Here is a 22,920-nt window from a genome sequence, read left to right on the forward strand (position 1 = left end):
CTTCTTGTGTGTTTGGAGACAGCTACTGTGTACTTATATACTTAAAATAAGTAAATAAATCTTAAAAAAAAAATAAAGATAGCAGCTCAGTATGAAATACCCTAAGGTTCTCCACTTTCATTTGTGCGTGGTATCTACTTTTAATCTGTGCACAAGGATCTCTGTGATCTCTGGGCCAACCTGGTCTACATAGAGTTCCATCTAGGGATACATAGTGAGATTCTATTTAAAAAATAATGATCGGGGTTGGGGATTTAGCTCAGTGGTAGTGCGCTTGCCTAGCGAGCGCAAGGCCTTGGGTTTGGTCCCTAGCTCCGAAAAAAAAAAAAAAAAAAGAACCAAAAAAAAAAAAAAATGATCATATACTATGTAGTTTCCTATCACTAAAGCTCTAACTTGCAGGAACTTGTGGAGCGAAGATAAATGAGAAAACTACAACTCCCAGGAGACACCACGGCAAGATGTCCGCAAAGTTGTCCCATTTCCCACTCTCCAACCCTCCACCGTAGTCCCTGGGCATTCAAGGTTTTGAGTTTTATTTGAAAACGACGCAGGAAATGTTGTGTTGAAGAATGTGAGCTTCCCAGAAAGCAGGAAAGATTTTCAAAAATAAGGAAACCTCATCTGAAAGAGGCGGGGGGGGGGCGCTAACGGGAGCGGAAGCTCAGAGCCAGCGTGGACCAATCAGTATTCTGGAGGCGGGCCCTCTGCCGTGGAAAAGTGGGCGTGACTTAGGAGGGAAATCACCAGAAACCTGGCGGAGGTCGCCGGCTGGGAAAACGCCCTCTGCGCTAGGAGAGGTGAGGGGCGTTCAGAAGTGGAGGGCAGAGGGGCTGGAGTGGGGGATACTTGTCCGGTGTCAGGCCTTCGCGGTCCCGTGGTAAGGGGAGGTCAGGGACCTGGAATCTCGGTTCTGGGGAGGATTCCCTACTCTGAGGGAGCCGGAATGAAGGTCTGCGGATTGCGCTCCAGGAAAGGGAGGCTGAAGGCCTGGCATCCTGGGTTCCAAGTGACTAAACGCTTGGAGTCTTCATTTTTGCAAATAGGGTGGCGTGCGCCCTCGTTTACCCAACCGGATACGGGGTTGGGACATCCTTAGCCAGGGACAATACTACATGCCGGTAATTGCAGCACCTGAAAGGGAGAGTCAGGAGGGTCAGGAACTCAAGGCCAACCTGGGCTACTTAATACACATCTCGGAAAAACCATAGCAAAACAAAAAACAAAACAAAACAAAACAAAACAAAAAAACCAATCCTTCATCTCTCCTCACAGACCAGCCACGATGCCTACCTCTGTGCCCCGCGGGGCGCCTTTCCTTCTCCTACCACCTCTACTGATGCTGTCTGCTGTGCTGGCAGTGCCTGTGGACCGCGCAGCACCTCATCAGGAGGACAGCCAGGCCACTGAGACCCCGGTGAGTAACTCTGCCCTGTTCTCTGGTGTTTCTTGCAGTGGTGCAGTGGCGTTTGCCATCCCCAGGGCTCTGTGGAAAACTCCAGGGATCCCGTTTAACACGCTGAGGCTTGTGGTTTACCTGCCGCCTTCCTTTGGTGAAGCAAACGAGCAGACCTGAGGGCACTGGCCTTTGAGATGTAGAAACCAAAACAGATTCCCAAATGAAAACCTGTGTCACACCCTCGTCTAAACCTCTCTGATTCTTAAGATCCTTCTTAACAAGGAATGAAGAAAACCAAAAGGAAAGGAAAACCACATTTCCCAGTAGCACCATCGGCAGTTGGATGCCTCCTACCTAGCAGGGCATTCCTGCTTAACAGCTCATGGGAGGTGTAGTTTAAATGGGAAAAGGACACGGGATCTGCTGACTTACTCATTCCAACAAATATTATTGAACTCTGTGAGAGTTGGAACTTTCAAACTCCAGGTACCTGATTTATGGCCTGGTTCTTCCCAAAGCTCTCCTTAGCAATGCAAACTGCGGTTGCCTCCTGAGACAGGTCGTTCCAAACTCCTGTGTAGCAGGCCCTCCTACAAGGTGTTAGTACTCTACTCTGTGAGATTTTTTTTTTTCTTCCCGGAGTTGGGGACCGAACCCAGGGCCTTTCGCTTGCTAGGCAAGCGCTCTACCACTGAGCTAAATCCCCAACCCCTCTGTGAGATCTTGAAGTCTGAAAACCACTGTATCGGAGAAAAATAATAGAGCAGAGAAGTTGTGAGTCTTTGCAGGTTCCAGGAGGGAGATGGAAGAGAAAGCCAGGGCTGTTGAATATGGAAGGAGACAGATCATTCAACAGCTATATATCCTGGGGGCTTCTGAGGAATTGAGAGTGTCTTGGGTGTTGGGAAAAGCATGCTTAGGACTTTGGCTGATACTCAGAGGAGGGAGGGAAGGAAGCATCATGCTTTTGAAATGAGAATTCTGAAAAAGTGGCAGTTTCAGCAATGAGGATCTGCCAGCAGCTGCACCTAGGGAGGGGCTTCTGGCCTGGAAGTACCTTATCTCATTAAGAAGACGGTTACCACCCTGTCCCTCAGCACGTCTTGAGGCGAATCAGCTTCCTGGAGCAGTGGATTCTTAGTTACATGACTGAAGAACTAGTTAGAAGGCTCTTGAGAGAGGGGACAAGAATGGTATTTACTATTTGGAGATGTTTAGAACAAATCCAGATTCTATTCTTCCAACCGGGAGAAGTAGCTCCCGTTTAGTGGACCTGGACAAAGCTCTGACATCTTCACCCTCCTCCCTTTCGAATGGCATTTTAAATTTTAAGGAGATGCAAAACCGATGAAGAGGGAGGAGTTAATCCTCAGTGACCCTCAGGCCTGCCTTACTGTCTAACATCCCCCCAGGAGAGCTGAGACCCTAAAACTGTTGAGGAGGTTTTAGTGTTTGTGCTGAGTTGATCTGACTGCTCAGAGCTGAAGTAGGGGTTCCACTCACAGTGCCTTTCAGGCCTTGCAGTAAGACCAAAGGGAACCAGTTAGATGGAATTAGACTGCTATCCTGTCATCTGAAGATGGCCCAACTAAAAAGGACAGAAGATAAAATTAAGATAGCAGCTCAGTGGGCTGGAGAGATGGCTCAGTGGTTTAGAGCATTGACTGCTCTTCCAGAGGTCCTGAGTTCAAATCCCAGCAACCACATGGCCGTCTATAATGAGATCTGATGCCCTCTTCTGGTGTGTCTGAAGACAGCTACAGTTTATGTATATATACTAAATAAATAAATCTTTAAAAAAAAAAAAAAGGATAGCAGCTCAGTATGAAATAGGCAAAGGTTAATGGGACTGCTCCCCAGCGGTTGTAATAGACACAACCATCTTTACCATGAAGATCCATAGATTTCATTCCAAAGCTCGTTGCCAAAAGCACGGAGGTGCCAATGAGACGGCTCAGTTGGTTAAAGCTATTGGCTTGCCAAGCCTGGCTGTGTTCAATCCCTGGGACCCACGTGGGGAAAAGAGAAAACCACTACCACCTGACCTCCGTGCAGGCACTGACACATACACACACTCTGGGAGTCAGAAGCAGGAGGATCTCTGAGTTCAAAGCCAGCCTGGTCTACATAGGAAGTCCCAGGTCACCCAGCGATACATACTGAGCCCTCCTCTCAAGAAAAACAAAAGAAAGGCATGGTGTTATTGAGCCAGCTCTCAGTCTGATTTTGTAGATTTTGTAAAGCAAAGCAGAGGTTAGCAGAATTATCCAAAACCATCTTGCTAATGGTTAGGAAAAGCACACTACTTAGGGGCTCGGACTGTCCTGCCTGGCATGTCAGTAGCCTATGCTTAATGCAGAGGCCTGTGAGACATGGCTCCTTCTCTGTCGTGTTCTCTAGTCTTCTCTGGCTTATTGCCAGACATTTTATGCCTTGGCTGTAATTTCCCACTGGGTGTTTAAGACTGTGTGGTTTTACTTATGACTGAGGAGGCCATCTGAGGTGCCTTCAGCCTTTCTTTACCATTTGCCATCTGCTGGGATGGACCAGGGTCTGGCTGGATGGGGCTTTCCTTCATAGCATGTAGGCCATTTCCTTCTGTGTCTGCCTCTTTCCAGTCTCTCTGTTCAAGAAGATGGCCTGGCCATGCACTAGATCTGAAGAACCCTTTGAGATGTGTCCTGTCACACTCTAGGACCTAGCTGACCTTGGAACAGAGACTAAAATATTGTCCTCTTAGCCCTGTTCTAGTTTTGTTTCTGTTGCTGGAACAAATACTCTGACCAAAAGCAACATATCAGAGGAGTTACTTCAGCTTAGAGTTCTAGACCACACAGTCCTTCACGGAGAGGGGGCAGGTGTGGTGGTTTGTATATGCTTGACCCAGGGAGTGGGACTATTAGAAGGTGTCGCCTTGTTAGAGTAGGTGTGTCACTAGGGTGTGGGCTTTAAGACCCTCATCCTAGCTGCCTGGAAGTCAGTATTCTGCTAGTAGCCTACAGAGGAAGATGTAGAACTCTCAGCTCCTCATGTACCATGCCTGCCTGAATGCTGCCATGTTCCTGCCTTGATGATAATGGACTGAACCTCTGAACCTATAAGCCAGCCTGGATTAAATGCTGTCCTTATAAGAGTGGCCTTGGTTGTGGTGTCTGTTCACAGCAGTGAAACCCTCACTAGGACAGCAAGCCTGCTTGCTATTCTACACAGTGTTACCTCCAACCCAGGGACTCCCTTTACAGCTAAGAGTGCAGCAGTAGAGGATGCTACTTGCTGGCTGGCAGCCAGGCTAATGCTCAACTAGCTTTCTCATGCAGTCCAGGATGCCTGCTCAAGGAATGATGCCTCCCATAGTGGGCTAGGCCCTTCTAAGTCAGTTAACAATCAAGACATGACCCTCAGGTCAGCCTGATGACCCTCAGGTCAGCCTGATGACCCTCAGGTCAGCCTGACCTACATGGTTCCTCAGTTGAGGTAATGCTAGGCTGTCAGTTTGACAGTTGAAGTTTAGCAGGGTGTCCCTGTATCCTCCTTGGCTCTGCTCCCAAGTTTGGTTATTAAACAACCAGAAAGTCAGTTGCATCAGACTGGACATAGTGCACATATGACTGGGTTTTGCCTTTTACAAAACAGATCTAGTTGAGAGATGCTATTAAAACTTAAATTGGGAGCTGGGCACACCTTTAATCCCAATACTTGGGAGGCAGAGGCAGAGGCAGATGGATCTCTGAGTTCAAGGCCAGCCTGGCTCTGTAGAGCCAGTTCCAGGACATCCAGGGCTACACAAAGAGACCCTGTCTTGGAGGGAAAAAAGAAACCCCAACTAACAAACAAGCAAACAAAACAAAGCTTAAATTGATCTGGAGAGAGATGCTCTGTGCTTAAGAGCCCTGAGTTTGATCACTAGAGCTCACAACCATCTGTAACTTCTTTTCTAGGCAGGTGACAGTACACGCCTTCAATCCTAGCACTCATTAGGCACAGGCAGGCAGATCTCTGAGCTACTTCAAGACCAGGCTGCTCTACAGAGTGAATTCCAGGACAACTAGGGCCACATGGAGAAACCCTGCCACAAAAAATTAAGAACAAAGAATTAAAGGAGACCATCTGGCGAGGAGAGCAATTAGAAAGAGAAGCCCTGTCTGGGAAAACAAAACAGAGTTCCAGGTCCGTCTTAGTCAGGGTTTCTATTGCTCTGACAAAACATCATGGCCAAAAAAGCAAGTTGGAGAGAAAGGGGTTTATTTGGGTCACACTTCCACAGCACTGAAGGAAGCCAGGACAGGAACTCACAGGGCAGGAACTTGGAGGCAGGAGCCGATGTGGAGGCCATGCTGGGGTGCTTCTGACTGGCTTACTTCCTCTGAATCACTCAACCTGCTGTCTTACAGTACCCAGGACTACCACCTCAGGGATGACACCACCCACAAAGAGCTGGGCCCTCCTCCATTGATCACTAATTGAGGAAATGTCTTACAGGTGGATCTCACTGAGGCATTTCCTCACCTGAGGCGCCTTCCTCTCTGATGACCCTAACTTGGGTCAAGTTGATACATGAACCCAGCCAGTACAATGTTCTCAGCCCTGCGGAGGGCAGCCCAAGGCTTACTAGAGAAAATGAAGAAACTCCATTTGTAACCAGGAATGCCAAAGGCTGGGTCTCTGACCTTCCCTCGGATCCTCCGCCTTGGTTTTATGTGGTGCTGACTGACGGAGCCGGGTGAGACAGTGGGCTCAGGGCTGGAGAGGTAGCTCAGTGTCAAGAGTGCTGCTGCTCTTCCAGAAGAATAGTTTAGTTCCCACCACCCTGACTGGACTGCTGACAACTGCCCGCAAGTCCAGCTTCAGGGAATCCGATGGCGTCTTCTGGCCTCCATTGGCACCTGCACACACATATGACATATACCAGGCTCACACAAATGTAATTTTTTTTTTTCTGGAGCTGAGGACCGAACCCAGGGCCTTAGCAAGTGCTCAACCACTGAGCTAAATCCCCAACACTATTTGTTTTTTGAGACTGACTTTCTCTGCGTATCCCTAGCTGTCCTGGAACTTATTCTATAGAGCAGGCTGGCCTCAAACACACACTCAGAGATCTGCCTCTGCCTCCTCAGTGCTGAGATTACGGTGTGAGTGTGCCATCACCACCGGCAAAATAAATCTTTAAAAAAATAAAATAAAATGGGCCCAATACGTGTCAGTACTGCTGCTGTGGGACCACATGGAAGACCTGGGAGGGACGTGTGCTCCCTGGTGTGGACTGAATAGCCCTGTGCTCCGATGTGAGGGCAGCATGGGTGACAAGAGGGTCAGTCAGTCAAGTAAGTTGCTGAAAACAAGTTAATCCTGATTTGAAGCCTCAGCAGCCTTGCGTGGCATCTCCACTACATGTAGAATAAAGCAACTGCTGTGGACCCTGGGATCACATACCAGGGCACACATGGTACAAGGCAGAGCCAGTGCGGGCATTTTACATTCGTTTACATATCTGTGCGCATATATGGAGGTAACCTGTGTGTGTGAAGGTCAGAGGGCGACTCTCAGGAATCGCGTCTTCCTCTTCCCTCTTCCACCTTCCATGTCAGGCCATCAGAGTTGACCCAGTCACCCTTTCTTGCTGAGCCATCCTGCTGCCCCAGATACCTTGCATTCTGGTCAGAGACTTGGCCCCTCCCATGGCCATGAGCCCTAGTGGCACATAGTGAAGAACATTAAAAAGGAAGCTCATGCCTTGTCCCATCCTACCCCTCAGACAAAGAGGCCAGGGAAGAGTGGGAAAGAAGTTCTTCATTCTAGGGAGGCGGAGGACTAGAGCCAGGGGCTCATGGACTTGAGACTAAACACAAAGACGACACCTGGGTATCAGATCATCCAAATGGGAACCTTAGCAATGGCGGGGGTGCGTGTCCTGTGAGCTGCCAGAAGGACCTCACCTGAAAAGCGGATGTTGTCCTCCCTCAGACAAGCTTAAGAGTCCCTTTCATGTTGTCAGATATGTGTCTGAATATTAGGGTTTTCTTTTGAGTGTTCTTAGTCTTGTTCTTTACCCCAGAGGGCTGGAGGGATGATGGCTGCCTTTGAAAAGACACCATTTGTTTCCCAGCACCAACACTGCAGCTCACAACCACCTACCACTCCAGTTCCAGGATCTGATGCCTTCTGACTGCTGTGGGTACCAGGCATCCACATACATGTGGGCACAACACTTCTACATGTAAAGTAAATCTAAAAAAAAAAAAACAGACTCAGGAAGAAGCCTGGCCTCAGGAGGAAGCTGTGTTAGCAGCTGCTAGGTGAAGGGAGAAAAAAGGAAGAGAACATTAACACCATTACTGTTATTTAATTCCTACCAGGTACTGTAGGAGGCCAGAGTGGGCATCTGGTCCCCTGGAACTAGAGTTACAGCTGGAACTGGGAACTGGACTCGGCCTCTGGAATAGCAGTGCATGCTCTGGACCAAAGAGCCTGCTCCAGCCCTATTTTATTTCGTTGAATTAAAAAAAGTGTGTGTGTATGTATGAGAGCAGGAGACAAAGACAGGGTCTCTCTGTCCTCTGGCTGTCCTGGAACCCACTTTGTGGACCACACTGATCTTTAACTCAGAGATCTGTCTGACTCCGGCTCCTGTGTGCAGAGATTAAAGGCATGTGTCAGCACACCTGGCTGTGTTTTCAAATTTTGTATGTGTGTGGGAGTATGTGCATGTGAGTGCAGGCACTCAGGGAAGCCCAAAAAGGCATTGTGTCCCCTGGAGCTGGAGTTACAGGCAGTCATGTGGGTCCTTTGCTGTGGGTCCTTTGCCAGAGCAGTGTGTTTCTTCGTCATTGAGCCATCTCTCCACCCCAAAAGTTAATGTTCTGAAAACCCAGAGACATCGGCACCCAACAGTGAGGGTCTATCAGCACCTGATACTCTGGGGAGTCTTTGCAGCCAAGCCCCCTTTCCATCCAGTCCAGTCCTGAGGATCGTCATTGTTTTACTTGGGATTTTGTGATTGTTTTAAAGGCACCATCTCACCCTGTAGCCCAGGCTGGGTTTGAACCCGAGGCAGTCCTCCTGCCTCAGCCCCCCAGTGCTAAGATCACAGGCATGTCCCACCAAACCTGGCTTCTCCTCATGATCTTTTTCATCTTTGTGGAAGTGCGTATGTTCAGGTTTTATGCATGTTCATGTGTGCACGGGTGCACATGCGTAAAGGCCAGAGGTGGACCTCTCTCAGGAGCCATCTATGTTTTTTTTTTTTTTAAAGATTTTTTTTTTTTTTTTTTTTTTTTTTTTCTTTTTTTTTTTTTTTTTTTTTTGGAGCTGGGGACCGAACCTAGGGCCCTGCGGTTGCTAGGCAAGCACTCTACCACTGAGCCAAATCCCCAACCCCAAAAGATTTATTTCTTATATATAAGTACACTGTAGCTGTCTTCAGACACACCAGAAGAGGGCATCAGATCTCATTACAGATGGCTCTGAGCCACCATGTGGTTGCTGGGATTTGAACTCAGAACCTCTGGAAGAGCAGTCAGTGCTCTTAACCACTAAGCCATCTCTCCAGCCCCATCTATGTTGTTTTAATGCAGGGTGTTTTCTTGGGACCACACAGTAGGTCCGTCAGACTGTGGGTCCAGTGAGCCCTGAGAGATGCGCCTGTTTCTGCTCTGAAGCTGGCATTGCAACCATGCACCGTCATATGTGGCTTTCCTTACAAGATTTATTTTTACTCTTTTCTAAAACTTTTATTTAAAAAGTTACTCATGGGTATGTGTGGTGTGTGTGTGTGTGTGTGTGTGTGTGTGTGTGTGTGTGTGTGTGTGTGTGTGTTTGCAGAAGCCAGGAGAGGGCATCAGATCCCCTGCAGCCAGCATTGCAGATGGTTGTGAACCACTGGATTTGGGTGCCAGGAACTGAACTTGGAGCTTCTGCAAGAGCAGTCAGGGCTCTTCTCTCCTGAGCCCCGTCTCCAGTTCATGCCTGACTCCAACTCAGGCCCTCATGCTTATGCAGGGAGCATTCACCCCTCACCATCTTTTTGGCTCCCCCATAGAATTGTCATTTATTGCGTGCCATAGAACCTTTCAGGAGGTGGGCACTAGCAGGTCAGGGGTTGGAGCCTGGACTAGCTGGCTCTGGCTGGCTCTTGAGTACTCAGCCAGTAAGTAACACAGGCCTCCTGTGGTGTGTGGAAGGTATAGCAGCTGTAAGTTGGAGCTGAGCTGTGGCCCTGGCTGGGGCAAACTTAGAAGATAAGGCAGGTGTTGTCATGTCCTCCCTTTCCCCTCAGGACACAGGCCTGTACTACCATCGGTACCTCCAGGAGGTCATCAACGTGCTAGAGACAGATGGGCACTTCCGGGAGAAGCTGCAAGCTGCCAACGCTGAGGACATTAAGGTGCGCTAAGCATGGGCTGTGAAGGGATATGCTCGAGGGGGGGTCAGAGCTGGGAAGGAGCCTCAGGACTCCTGAAGATGTGTTTAAACATGGACATGAGGTCTCAGCTCTACCATCTATCAGCTATGGGACCTCAGTTTGCTGTGCCTCAGTTTCCCGTCTGTGAAGATGTAGCCCTGTTCCCTCCTTGAGTTCTTATCTGCCTCATCTGATTGGCTTATGATTTAGTTATTTTTTGCTGTGACGAAATAGTCAACAAAAGCAACTTAAGGGAGGATCTGTCCCTGTTCACAGTTCCAGAGCATCATAGACAGAGTTTGCAGCAGGAGTGTGAGGCGGCTGCCTGTGTCATCTCCACAGTCAGGGAGATGGACCAGTGCTGGTGCTCAGCTACCCTCTCCTCTCCATTCAGTTCTGGAGCCCAGCTTCTGGGACAGTGCCGCCAGCACATAGGGAGAGTCGCCATACCTTAATTAAACTCCCTCTTAGATATGCTTAGATGATTCTAGAGCTTGTCAAGCTTACATTCTTCACCACCCCAGGAAGTGGGCACTAGCAGAAGGTCAGGGATCCATGATGGGAGTGTGTGCAGGGGTCAGCATCCCAGATGACAGATCTGGGCTGCAAAAGAAGCTCTCCTGTGCCTGCAGGTGTCTGCTGGCAGCCCCTTGGGGCTGATGGGCAGGCAGTGTTGCAGGGACTTGTACCCAGCAGAGGTGCTGGTGAGCCCTGGAGTGCTGTGAGCAGGAGAGGCCATGGTCAGCTCTGATAGTGGAACAGATAGGAACAGGCATGACCCAGAGAAAGCATCCAGCTCAGCACCCTGGGTGGGGGGTGAAGGTGACATCTGGAAATGCATCCTAAGGTAGATGTCCTGTTTCTGTTGAGTATTGAAAGACAGAATTGATTGGAAAGGGTGTCAGGAGAGTTAGTGGCCCCGTGGTGAGAACAGACTTGTGAGTGTGGGCGCTCCCAGGCAGTACTGCTGGGTGAGTGGGGCCTCTCAGCAAAGCTCAGCCCCCATCCTCCTCATTCGGGCTCCCAGGTGCTGGGGCAGGCTGCAGGCAGGAAAGACATGAGCATAATGGTGCTCGGTGGTTTGGGGTACAGGGTGTGGGGTGGGGTTGCCCAGCACACCCTTCTGTCACCAGCCTGACGGGGGTGCCCTCCTCCTCTGTCCTTGAAGAGTGGAAAGCTGAGTCAAGAGCTGGACTTCGTCAGCCACAACGTCCGCACCAAGCTGGATGAGCTCAAGCGACAGGAGGTATCAAGGCTTCGGATGCTGCTCAAGGCCAAGATGGATGCAAAGCAGGAGCCTAGTGAGCGTGGGTGAATGGACAGTACCTGGGAGGCTTTGCACTGGGTGGATGGATGGTACCTGGGAGGCTTTGCACTGGGTGGATGAACTGGGTGGATGGATGGTACCTGAGGGGCTTTGCACTGGGTGAATGGACAATACCTGGGAGGCTTTGCACTGGGTGGATGGATGGTACCCGGGAGGCTTTGCCCTGGGCAGCTGGTGCTGTGGGCTCTCAGGAAAGCAGGTGCAAGTTACTCAGGATGTTTTTCTTTCTGGCACATTTTCACATTGACATTTTTCTCTCTGCTTCTCCCACTTTTTTGTTTATTGGGGAGGGGTGGGGGTGGAGAGTCTGCCTTTCTGAAACAGGGTCTAATATGCCAGGCTAGCCTCAGACTTACCATGTAGCCAGAGATGACTTTAGACTCCTGGTCCTTCTGCATCTACCTCCCGAGTGCTAGTGTAGGCCACCGCATGTTCCTGCCTTTTCCTTTAGTATCTTTCTTGAGGGATAAGGGCCTGTGAGATGGGTAGAGGCCCTTGCCCCCAAGCCTGATGACCTGAGCTCCTATCCACATATGCTGGGGAGGAGACAACCTGCGCCACAGAGTTGACCTCTGACCTCCACATTAGTCTGTGTATCTGCATGCCCATGTGCACGCAAGCATGCACATGCACAGACACACACATATAATATAAACCAAGTAACAACAGTGTGCTGCTGAATCACACCACCAGCCTCTCATGAGTGGACCTACGCAGGCGCTCCACTGCAGCCCTTTTAAACTTACTCTGGACCCAGAGCAGCCCAGAACATACAATCCACCTGTCTCAGCCTCCCAAGTAGCTGGATGACAAGCCTGTACCATGCCCACCTACATCCACCTACATGGGGCATGTTTTCATGCCTGGTACTGGAGAAGACCTGTCTCAGCAGATACTGTAGTATAACAAAGCTATAATGGAAACTGCAGTCGCTAAGGAACCAGTAGCGTGAATGTCTGCCAGCTGTGGCTTGGAGAAATAAAATGTGCTCTATCTGCACCATGAAACATTAGTCAGCCCTAAAAACGGTCTGAGAAACTGGCGTGCAGAACAGTGGAAATAAACCTCAGAAATAGGATGCTGCCAGAAGCTGGGCACCAAGCCGTAAGGCACGTGAAATGTCCCCAGTAGGCAAGTACACAGACAGGGGATGCGGGTAAGTGCCTGCCCGCAGCTGGGAAAGCCAAAGGGAATGATTCTTTGGCGGATGGCAACAGTACCATAAAAGTCATGGTGGTGGAGTTTGTGTGTCCCTGTGAACGTTCTAAAAACCCATCAAATGAGTGGCTTAGCGCTTGGCAAGATGGCTCAGCCAGTGAGGCACTGCTGCCCAGGTTTGGTAGCACCTTGATTAGAGACCTGCATACACTCACCACCATTGCTACAACAAACCAATCAGGGCTGGTCATGGAGCCCGTGTTATTGGGCTGTAGTGACAAGGCAGGGACTTCTATTAACTGTTCTATTAAGAACAGGGCCTGGCAGGGGTTGGGGATTTAGCTCAGTGGTAGAGCACTTGCCTAGCAAACGCAAGGCCCTGGGTTCGGTCCCCAGCTCCGGAAAAAAAAAAAAAAAAAAAAAAAGAACAGGGCCTGGCATTGCTGTCGTCGTGGTTACCGTTATTTTTAGCACCAGAGACAGTGGAGGGCTCATGTCCTCAGGCATTGTCCAGTCCCATGTGCCATCCTTTGCCTGTGTGGCCTCTGTGGCTTTCCTCTCTGCACTCCCACTCTCAGTCAGGGGCTCTGACAGAAAGGCTGTGATGGGTGATGCTGGTTTGCCTTTCCTGTAAGCAGACTTGCAGGTGGACCACATGAACCTCCTGAAGCAGTTTGAACACCTGGACCCTCAGAACCAGCACACGTTTGAGGCTCGGGACCTAGAGCTGCTGATCCAGACGGTGGGTGAGAGTGAGGCTGAGGCTGAGATGCTCAGCAGGGCAGGAAGAGGGCAAGAACTGGGTCCTGGTGGAGGGCAGTGGTGCTGGGCTAGGCTAGCCCAGCATGCCCTGCTTTTCTACAGGACAACAGGGTGGCTAGGGCTATGTGATGGAACCTGTTCTCTGCATTGTAGGGTGCTTAGAGCAGTCCTGGGCTTTACCCACTAATGCCTAAGACTTCCTCCTGATATAACAAGAAAAACTAGTCTGGCATTGACAACTGTCCCTCGTCGAATAGCCACCTGAGTAGTGCAGCTGTGTTAGTCCCTTGTTGCTGCAATGATAATTACAAACTGAGTAGCTTGCGAAAGTATGAATTCATTGTCTTACAAGAGTTGTTCTGAGGTCCTAAGAGCACTGACTGTTCTTCCAGAGGTCCTGAGTTCAATTCCCAGCAACCCCATGGTGGCTCACAACCCTGTGTAACGGGATCTGATGCCCTGTTCTAGTGTGCCTGAAGAGGGCAGCAGTGTACTAATATATATAAAATAAATAAGGGCTGGAGAGATGGCTCAGTGGTTAAGAGCACTGACTGTTCTTCCAGAGGTCCTGAGTTCAATTCCCAGGAACCACATGGTGACTCACAACCATCTATAACGAGATCTGTTCTGGTGTGTCTGAAGATGGCAACAGTATACTCATTTATAATAAATAAATCTTTAAAAGAAAAAAAAGAGTTCTGAGCCAGCATCTTGATATGTAGTCCAGGCTGGCCTGCCATACTCAGAGCCCAAGAGATGGCTCAGTGGTTAGGAGCACCTGCTGCTCTTCCAGAGGACCCAGGTTTGGTTCCCAGCAAGCACAGGGCAGTTCTCATTTGTCTCTAACTGTAGTTCCTGAGGATGTGACACCTCCACACAAACATACATGCAGGCAAAACACAAACGCATAGGAAGTAAAAATTTCAAAAATTATTTTAAAAAATGATTTTGCCATTCTCCTGCCTCAGCCTCCCGAGTGCTGGGACTGACTGTCCTTGGCTACCTAAGCTGTGCCGCTTTCCACATTAAGCCTCCCTCATGTGCCATCCCTGCTCATTCTGGAAATGCTGAGCTTGTGGAGGACTTGAGAGATTCCCACCCAAGCCGCCACAGCACAAACATCATCAGTTTGGGAAAGCACCCCAGGGTCGGCTGTGGACCTAGAAAGTGAGGTCATGCCGGGTGTCTTATCCACAGGATGAATGTGACCCTCTTGCCTCTCCGTAGGCCACCCGAGACCTCGCCCAGTATGACGCTGCACACCATGAAGAGTTCAAACGCTACGAGATGCTCAAGGAACATGAGCGAAGACGTTACCTGGAGTCTCTGGGAGAGGAGCAGCGGAAGGAGGCTGAGAGGAAGCTACAAGAGCAGCAGCGCAGACACCGGGAACACCCCAAAGTCAATGTTCCTGTAAGGACCCCCGTGTATGTTTTACAGAAAAAAATGAATGCAGATACAGAAATAGAACTCCCAAGAATCCTTGAGACAAAATGTCCACCTACCCATATTCTGGGAATTGTAGTTCTGGCTCGAGGGGACTAAGGTTTATTGGATGGACACATAGGGCTATTTAACCTGATATTGTGGCGCTCAGACTCATTGTTCACAGGCTCCTGCTGCTCTCTTCTACAGGGCAGCCAAGCCCAGTTGAAGGAGGTGTGGGAGGAGCTGGATGGATTGGACCCCAACAGGTTCAACCCCAAGACCTTCTTCATACTGCATGGTAAGGTGGGAAGGGTGTCCAGATCCAGGCTGATGTGAAGGCTCTGATGGTTCTGGGGCCTGAATGGCATGGGAAGTCTCCCTCCCAGTGGGGCTTTGTGAACCCTACCAGGCCTCCTCATATCTTGACTGGCCAAATACCCTGCCCTCCATGTTACAGGCCTGGGACTTCCATGGTCAAATCTTTTTCTTCAATATTTTTTCCTCTGTATTCTAAGGAATGGCCATGTCCTCTAACTGAGCAGCCCAGGCTTGAGGAGTACATAAAGAACTACAACTCCCAAGAGCCATGGAGACAAAAAGTCTTGGTACCTATGTGAAACTGCCATGGGAGGTAGGGGCCTGGAAAGATGGCTACTCTTCCAGAGGACCCTAGCACTCATTTGGTGCTCACAACTACTTAATTCCAGTTCAAGGGGTTCCAGTGCCCTCTTGGCCTCTGAGGGCACTAAGCACACATATGACACATATAATACATGCAGGCAACGCGTGCACACACACACACATTTTTTTTAAAAAAATAAAACTGCCTCAGGGCTTTGGGATTGAAGTTTTTAGGCTTGAGAGGATGAAGTTTGTTGGCTGCCATCATAGCCAGAAGCCTGGGCCACTCAGGAGCCCTGCCTGGCAACCTGAGGTTGCTATGTGGAACACGCATGACTAAAGGAGGGAGAGAACCAACTCCCTTGTTGACCTGTGACCTCTATGCTTGAGTCGTGTCCCAGATATACCCACACCCAGGCACATATATACACTCAAGTTAAACAAAATGTAACGTTCTGGTTTGTTTGGGTGTTTTGTTTTTGTTGTTGTTGGTTTGTATTTTTGATGCAGGGTTTCTCTGTGTAGCCCTGGTTGTCCTAGAACTCATTCCATAGATCAAGCTGGCCTTGAACTTGCAGAGATCTGTCTGTCTCTGGCTCCCCGGGGCTGGAATTAAAGTTGTGTGCCACTGCACCCAAACCGAGTAAGGTAGTGTCTCCCTGTACTCCCAGTGACAGGGAAGCCGAAGGCAGAGGCAGGCAGATCCCTTGAAACTCACAGGCCAGCTACCGGCCCACTTGCTGCAGTTCCAGGCCAGTGAGAGAGCCTCTCTGAAAGAAAACAAGGGCAGGGCCGTGTGAGGCTATCTTCTGACCACAGTGCTGTGCGGTGCATGCTTGCATCTGCCCCACACAAGTGCACATGTAGCACCCACACCCCACACCCAGCAGTTCACAGGCACCTGTAACACACCAGCTCCAGGGGATCCCATGCCTCTGCCCTGAAGGCACCTGGACTTCTATGCACGTACCTCTGTGCAGACACATACACATAGTTTAATTTTTTAATTAAAAAGAAATGTATTGGGGTTGGAGAGATGGCTCAGCGGTTAAGAGCACTGACTGCTCTTCCAGAGGTCCTGAGTTCAAATCCCAGCAATCACATGGTGGCTCACAACCATCTGTAATAAAGTCTTAAAAAAAAAAGTTTGAAAAAAAGAAATAGGGGCTGGAGAGATGGCTCAGCGGTTAAGAGCACTGACTGCTCTTCCAGAGGTCCTGAGTTCAATTCCCAGCAACCACATGGTGGCTCACAACCATCTGTAATGATATCTGATGCCCTCTTCTGGTGTGTCTGAAGACAGCTACGGTGTGTTTATATGTAAGAAATAAATAAATCTTTAAAAAATATTTAAAAAAAAAAAAAGAAATATATTGAGGAAGACGAGGCTATGCTGTGCCAAGAGTGGAAGTGAGCCAAGAGCTGGAGTATCTAACCACAGATGCCCACAGTACTAATTTTAAAGTGTGAATTTCTGAAGCAGTTAGAGGATTTGGCTTGGTCTCTTGCTGGAAATGGAACCCAGGGCTTCTTTATAATGCATAGCACTGACCTTTTACTCCAGACCCCCTTGACTCTGCTGTACAGCCAATTCCTGAGTGCCTTTTAATCTTGCAAAGTTGGAACTTTGAGCCATGTACAGTGAAGCCCACGGAGCACCTGAGCAACCTAGGTCCCAGCTTAAGAGTCCACCCTCATCCACGCGGGCAGTCGGAGGCCACCCTGAGCTGCAAGAGACCCATCTTCAAAAAATAAAAAAAAATAGGCATTGTGGCACATACCTTTAATCCCAGCCTGGTCTACAGAGTGAGTTCCAAGAAAACCAGGGATACACAGAAAAACCATGTCTCAAAAAGTTTAAAAAAAAAAAAAAAAAATAGGGCTGGAGAGATGGCTCAGCGGTTAAGAGCACTGACTGCTCCAGAGGTCCTGAGTTCAATTCCCAGCAACCACATGGTAGATAACAGCCATCTGTAATGGCATCTGATGCCCTCTTCTGGTGTGTCTGATGATGGCAACAGTGTACTCACATACCTACATACAATAAATAAGTCTTTAAAAAAAAAGTTAAAGAAATAATAGTAAACTAGTGCTCCCAAACAGCTCCTAGCTCAGACCTCCTCACAAGCCCTCGCTTGCACATTGGCACCCGCCATTGTGCCTCCTGTCTGTGGTTTGGGCTCCAGGTGCTCTGGGTAAATGCAGTCTGTGCCACTGAAGTTGGTGTCATTGCAACTTCAGTCACCCCATGTGACCAGTGGCTGCTCAGTTGGACGGTAAAGTCCCAGAAAGGACAGTGAGAGTAAAGAGTGGTGACACAGCTGTGCAGTGGAGCTGTGGCCCGCAGAAGGCCCCCAGTGCACACTTCAGTGCCAGTGAGAAAACAAAACCAGATTCCAGATTGATGGGCGGAGCCTTGCTGCCACACCAGCAAGAATTTTCTAGGCGAGTGAAAAGTAGGCACATGGAGAATGCACCACAGGCTTCCTGGGCTGCGGTGCACAGAGAGCATTAAGAGCAGACTGTCGGGGTTGGGGATTTAGCTCAGCGGTGGTAGAGCGCTTGCCTAGCGAGCGCAAGGCCCTGGGTTCGGTCCCCAGCTCCGAAAAAAAGAAAAAAAGAAAAAAAAAAAAAAAGAGCAGACTGTCGTCACCTTGAAGGGTTGACGGGACCTCTCTGGACTGTTCCAGTCAGGCAAAGGCCAGACCCAGGGGCCTTGTGAATGGCAAGAAATGCCAGTGGCTGGTTTGTCAGCAGGAGACTGAAGTGGGTCTAATTCTGCCCTCACTTTGAGGGCAAGGACTGTATCCCATGATGCATGGCCTCCCTAACTACTGGAACTGATTTGGAACTGATTCTCTGAGGTGTGAGGTCACAAGGCCCCTGGAGTTTATTCTTAGGTCCCTGTTTGCTACAGAATGGTTTTGGTTTGTTTATGGTTTTGGTTTTGAGACAGAGACTGAAATTCACCTGTAAACCAGGCTAGCCTCAGACTCAAAATTTCTGCCTGGCTGTAACTCGGATGCTGGGATTAAAGGTGTGCACCACCATACCCAGCCAGAATGGGTACTTAGAACAACAGGTCCTGCTGACCTATGGGCCATGGCCACTATCCTGTTTGTCCTCTGCTAAGAGACTCCACACCTACCCACATTCCCTCCCCTAGCTTTTCCCTTTGGACCAGACTCATTCAGCCCTCTGTTTCTAACATATCTCGTCTCCCCCAGACATCAACAGCGATGGTGTCCTAGATGAGCAAGAACTGGAAGCTCTGTTTACCAAGGAGGTAAGAGGAATGGAAGCTTTTGAGGTCGGCACACTTCAGCCTCGTACACTCTCACCCGCCCTCTGGTTTCCTGTCAGTGAGGGTGGGGGCTACAGCGCTCAGCAGCCTCTAGCGACAGAGAGGCTGTAAACAGTAAAGCAAGCCCCACGGGTCCTCGGAGAGGTGGGTGTCCTCACAGTGTGTTCCCACCCTCTCAGCGCTTCTCCCTTCTCCCTTCACCCTGCAGCTGGAGAAGGTGTACGACCCGAAGAACGAGGAGGACGACATGAGGGAGATGGAGGAGGAGCGGCTGCGCATGCGGGAGCATGTGATGAAGAACGTGAGAGAAGCCACGCTGCGGGGGCGGGGGCAGCAGGCTCAGCACAGTCGCTAACCTTGGTCTGGCTCCCCAGGTGGACACCAACCAGGACCGACTTGTGACCCTGGAGGAATTCCTGGCATCCACGCAGAGGAAGGAGTTTGGGGAAACTGCGGAGGGATGGAAGGTGAGGCCATGGGAAAGGCTCAGACCTCAGTGTCCTCCAGTGTCCTTCAGCACCTCTGGCTGTTTGCTGTCCCTTCTGTTTCCCCATTCCCTAGCTAGGCTCCTGTTCTTCCTTCTGTAGTCTTTAGACTCTACTTCCAGTCAGGTAGCACGCACATGCATCCTAGCCCCTCACCCTCTCCCACCTCAGTGAGGCTGGGGTCGCCCTAAATGACCGCCTGACCCTGTCCTGTGCCCTGCAGACAGTGGAAATGTATCCAGCCTACACAGAGGAAGAGCTGAAGCGTTTTGAAGAGGAGCTTGCTGCCCGGGAGGCTGAGCTAAATGCCAGGGCCCAGCGCCTCAGCCAGGAGACAGAGGCCCTGGGGCGCTCCCAGGACCGCCTAGAGGCTCAGAAGAGAGAGCTGCAGCAGGTGACCTAGGACCTTTTTCTTTATCCAAATGGGTGTCTTCAGGGTGGGATGGCCTGTAGCCTCCATGTTAATTTTAGACACATATATGCAGGTAGTAGCTGCCTTCATTAAAGCAGCAGAGGAGAGTCCATGCCTGACTGCTATGGCAGCCATTTTACCTGAGGGCAGTGAGAGATGTGAGGCCCTGGAATGGAACGTAAGGGTTCAGTATGGGAGTACCCGAGCCTCAACAGGAGAGAATGCAATCTTATCCAGTGTGAATCCCAGCTCAGTGACAGAGGAGCCAAGGTCATGAGGAAGAAAGAGCACTGTGGCCACTTAGCAGTGGGCCGCTCTTTCAGGGCCATAACTTGCTGTCTCCGCAGGCCGTTCTGCAGATGGAGCAAAGGAAGCAGCAACAGCAAGAGCAGAGCGCGCCGCCTTCCCAACCTGATGGGCAGCTGCAGTTCCGTGCAGACACAGGTACTTGCTCTGCACCTGGGAACCTGGGTCTAAAGGAGGAAGACCAGGGCCCTGGCCCCTAAATCAGAAGCAGGAGTGATGGTGACTGGTTCTGAGTCTGAGGGAGGAGGCCTGGGAACCCTGTTTCCCATGTTAGGAAATTTTCCTAACATCACTCTCCTGTTTCCTACACAGGGGATGCTCCTGTCCCAGCTCCAGCAGGTGACCAGAAAGATGTGCCTGCTTCTGAAAAGAAGGTTCCAGAGCAGCCCCCTGTGCTGCCACAGCTGGATTCTCAGCATTTATAAGCCCTCAGAGATCCCAGCCCTCAAGTTCCCACAGACAGTGATGGAAGCTGGATGAAGTGTCCTTGCAGCCTTTCTGGAGACCAAAGCCTTCATGGCCTCCAGGGGAGGAGAACAGGGCCACCCTGTTCCTCAGATGTGCTTCTGCCCATGTCTACCAGTCTGTTCTCACAGCCTCTGGGTCCCAGTTCCTGCCTCCCTCCCTCCCTCCCTTGGCAGGGACTCAACTGCAGGAGCTGAAGTTTCAGGAGCCCCTCACCCCACCTGAGTGCACACCCCAGGCCTGCCTGCCTTCCTGCTTTGCTCTTACCTGTCCCAGGCTCAGCCTTTCTGCTTCCTGTACCTGTCAGTGGGTCACAGGAGCTTGACTTGGTCTCTCCGACTCTTTGCCTTGTGAGGGGCCAATGATCTCAATTCCTTTTGGTGGCTAGAGGCCGCCACAATGTGGGGTGTCCTATCAGCTCTGCCTGGGACTCCTGAACTCCACCACCACCCCACCAGCCTTACCCTAACCACCTGGGCCCAATACCTACCTGAGGGGCCCAGAAGGGGCCCAGATACGGCTACACCCCTGACTGAGGTCCAGCCTCACTCAGCCCCCTATGGGGGCTCCTGAAAATTGGTTCACCCACTTCCCTGGCTTCAGGCCACACTGCTGTGTCCTGCTCTGTGTCCCAGTCTCATCCAACTATAGCCTGGCACAAATAAACATTAGCGTATCTGTGTGAATGTACTGCCCTCTTGCAAGTCCCCCTGCATGCCACCTGCTCGACTCCCTGGTGTCCTGTGGCACATACTTCCACTGCCAGGAGGCTTGCCGGGGGCTTTCTGTGTGCTCTTGCCAGAATGGCCTCCTTGCTTCATTTTTGCCATGGAAACAGAAAACCCAAACCTGAGCTTGAAAAAAAAAATTAATATCTTAAATAATTAAAATATATATATATATATTAGGGGCTGTGGATCAGTTGGTATGATGCTTGCCTAGCATGAACGAGGCCCTGTATCCCACAGGCCATGTAACTGGGGTATAGAGGTAAATGCCTATAATCCTAGTACTGGGAGGTAGAGGCAGGAAGATCAGGATTCATTGTCATCCTAGGCTGTGTAACAAGTTGAAAACTAGACTACAAAGCCCTGGGCCCAAAGACAAAAAACTGAAACCCAAGAGCTGGGCAGGGAGGCAGAAAGGTAGGCGGGTCCCTTAGTTCAAGCCAGCCAAGACTACATAGTGAGATCCTGTCTTAAACAAAACAAGGGGCCACAGAAACGACTCAGTTCAAAAAGTGCTTGTGCAAGCATGAGCAGCTCAGTTTGGATTCTTGTGACCCATTATAAAACATCTATGATCCCACAATGGGGAGGCAGAAGCAGGTGGCTTCCTGGGATCACTGGTCCACTGGAGCCAATTCAACAAGGCTGTGCCACTAAAGGTAGAGAGTTGAGTATGCCTAACACGGCTCTCGGTCCCACATACCAATGTCTACAGCAACAACAGTTCCAGTGTTAGGAGGAAATCTTCCAGTCTTCCGTCTGCTGTGTCAGTTACTGGGACATTGTATGCCCTTCATGGTCCCACATGACTGATAACTCCAGATATCACATACATCTGCACCAACATCCAGACTGGATCTTGTCAGTGTGAAACTCTGCTCCCCAAAGCACATGTCCATGTAGCTTCCCACTCATGTCCCATTGGTCTTGAGGTCCTCGGTAGCCATGAGAACACCAGGATGGCTACCTGTGAGACATTCTCAGAAGAAATTAGGAGGTCTTCATTTACATAAGGGCATTGGTTCCCAAATGGCTATGTCCAGACCAAGTCCCCCCACATGACACAAGATGATGTCACAGGAGCTGTACTACAAAGCTGTTCACATTAGCAAGATCACCCAAGGCTGTGCTTTCACAGAAAGGAGTAATGGCTGGAGTCTTAGGGACCAGTCTTGTGACTCTTCTATCTACCAGGAAGTGCCAGTAGTCCTATTACCTTAGACCTGGCTACCACTGGTTAGCAGCCATGGTTCTGGGTAAATGTATTCTATTACCCAAGATGGCACCACATATATGATGCACACAGAAAAGCAACCACAAAAAAACACTACACAACACAGTAGCTACACAGTAGAGATCCTCAGAGAGGGGTGGGGCCCCTCCCACACCAAGGCCCATTCTGGGGCAGGCTGTCACTATGCAACTCTGGCTACCATGGAACTCTGGACCAGGCTGGCCTTCAACTCACTGAAATCTACTTTCTTCTGCATCCTATGATTAAAAGTGTGTGCCACCAAGTCCTGCCTGCATCAAGCCTTTTTAAAAAGGTTTATTTTTAGCTCTGAGTACGTGTTTGTCCTTGTGTGTATGCCATAAGAATGCAGGGGCAGCAGAATTCAGAGAGGCTATCAGATCCCCAGGAGCTGGAGTTACAGTTGATTGTGAGCAATGTGGATACATGCTGGGAACATGCAGGTCCTCTGTAAGAGCAACACATGTTCTTAACCAGAGCCATCTCTCTAGCCTCCAGCTACCAAGCTCTTACAGGTGAGGGAAATTGGATGTTGTCTTGGTGAAGGTAGACTTTGCCAACCAGTTGAGAATATCTACATAATAGGCCATAATCCTTGTAAGACTTTCTTGGAAGTAGAAACTGTGGGGGTGGGGGTGGGGGTGGGGTGTGGATCAGTGGCTAAGAGCACTGTCTGCTCTTCCAGAGGTCCTGAGTTCAACCACATGGTGGCTCACAACCATCTGTATTGGGGATCTGAAGACAGCTACAGTGTACTTATAATAATAAATAAATTTTTTTTTTAAGTAGAAACTTCAGTTTTCCAGAACAGAAAAGTGATCCCTGGAAGGTCCAGCCCTAAGCCAGGAAAGGAACACAGAGGGACACTGAAGACA

The 22,920-nt window shown here is 49.9% G+C and overlaps 2 protein-coding genes across 4 annotated transcripts in view; one reads left to right on the plus strand and one right to left on the minus strand.

The window, feature by feature from the left end:
* Positions 1-22,920, minus strand: part of Tulp2 (TUB like protein 2) — a 37,399-nt gene that overhangs the window by 10,576 nt on the left and 3,903 nt on the right. The window lies entirely within an intron of this gene.
* On the plus strand, positions 695-20,964 carry Nucb1 (nucleobindin 1). 3 transcript variants are annotated; one of them, XM_032893639.1, is made up of 13 exons: positions 695-800; positions 1,276-1,417; positions 9,672-9,779; positions 10,966-11,098; positions 12,918-13,024; positions 14,272-14,457; positions 14,680-14,770; positions 18,321-18,379; positions 18,606-18,698; positions 18,772-18,864; positions 19,106-19,276; positions 19,642-19,738; positions 19,913-20,964. In XM_032893639.1, exons 2-13 carry the CDS (start codon positions 1,286-1,288, stop codon positions 20,023-20,025), a joined length of 1,383 nt encoding a protein of 460 aa, XP_032749530.1. In that variant the 5' UTR covers positions 695-800; positions 1,276-1,285; the 3' UTR covers positions 20,026-20,964. The 3 variants fall into 3 exon arrangements, with proteins under 3 accessions (XP_032749530.1, XP_032749532.1, XP_032749531.1); XM_032893641.1 differs by having other exon boundaries at positions 12,921-13,024; XM_032893640.1 differs by lacking the exon at positions 695-800 and adding an exon at positions 862-880.

Source organism: Rattus rattus, chromosome 2 (assembly GCF_011064425.1).
Source record: "Rattus rattus isolate New Zealand chromosome 2, Rrattus_CSIRO_v1, whole genome shotgun sequence".
In the NCBI taxonomy this organism is placed as follows: domain Eukaryota; kingdom Metazoa; phylum Chordata; class Mammalia; order Rodentia; family Muridae; genus Rattus; species Rattus rattus.

Coding starts and splice junctions, on each gene's coding strand:
- Nucb1 (XM_032893639.1), top strand. CDS start 1,286: ATGCCTACCTCTGTGCCCCGCGGGGCGCCTTTCCTTCTCCTACCACCT. Junction 9,780..10,965: donor CCAACGCTGAGGACATTAAG/GTGCGCTAAGCA, acceptor CTGTCCTTGAAG/AGTGGAAAGCTGAGTCAAGA. Junction 14,458..14,679: donor ACCCCAAAGTCAATGTTCCT/GTAAGGACCCCC, acceptor TCTCTTCTACAG/GGCAGCCAAGCCCAGTTGAA.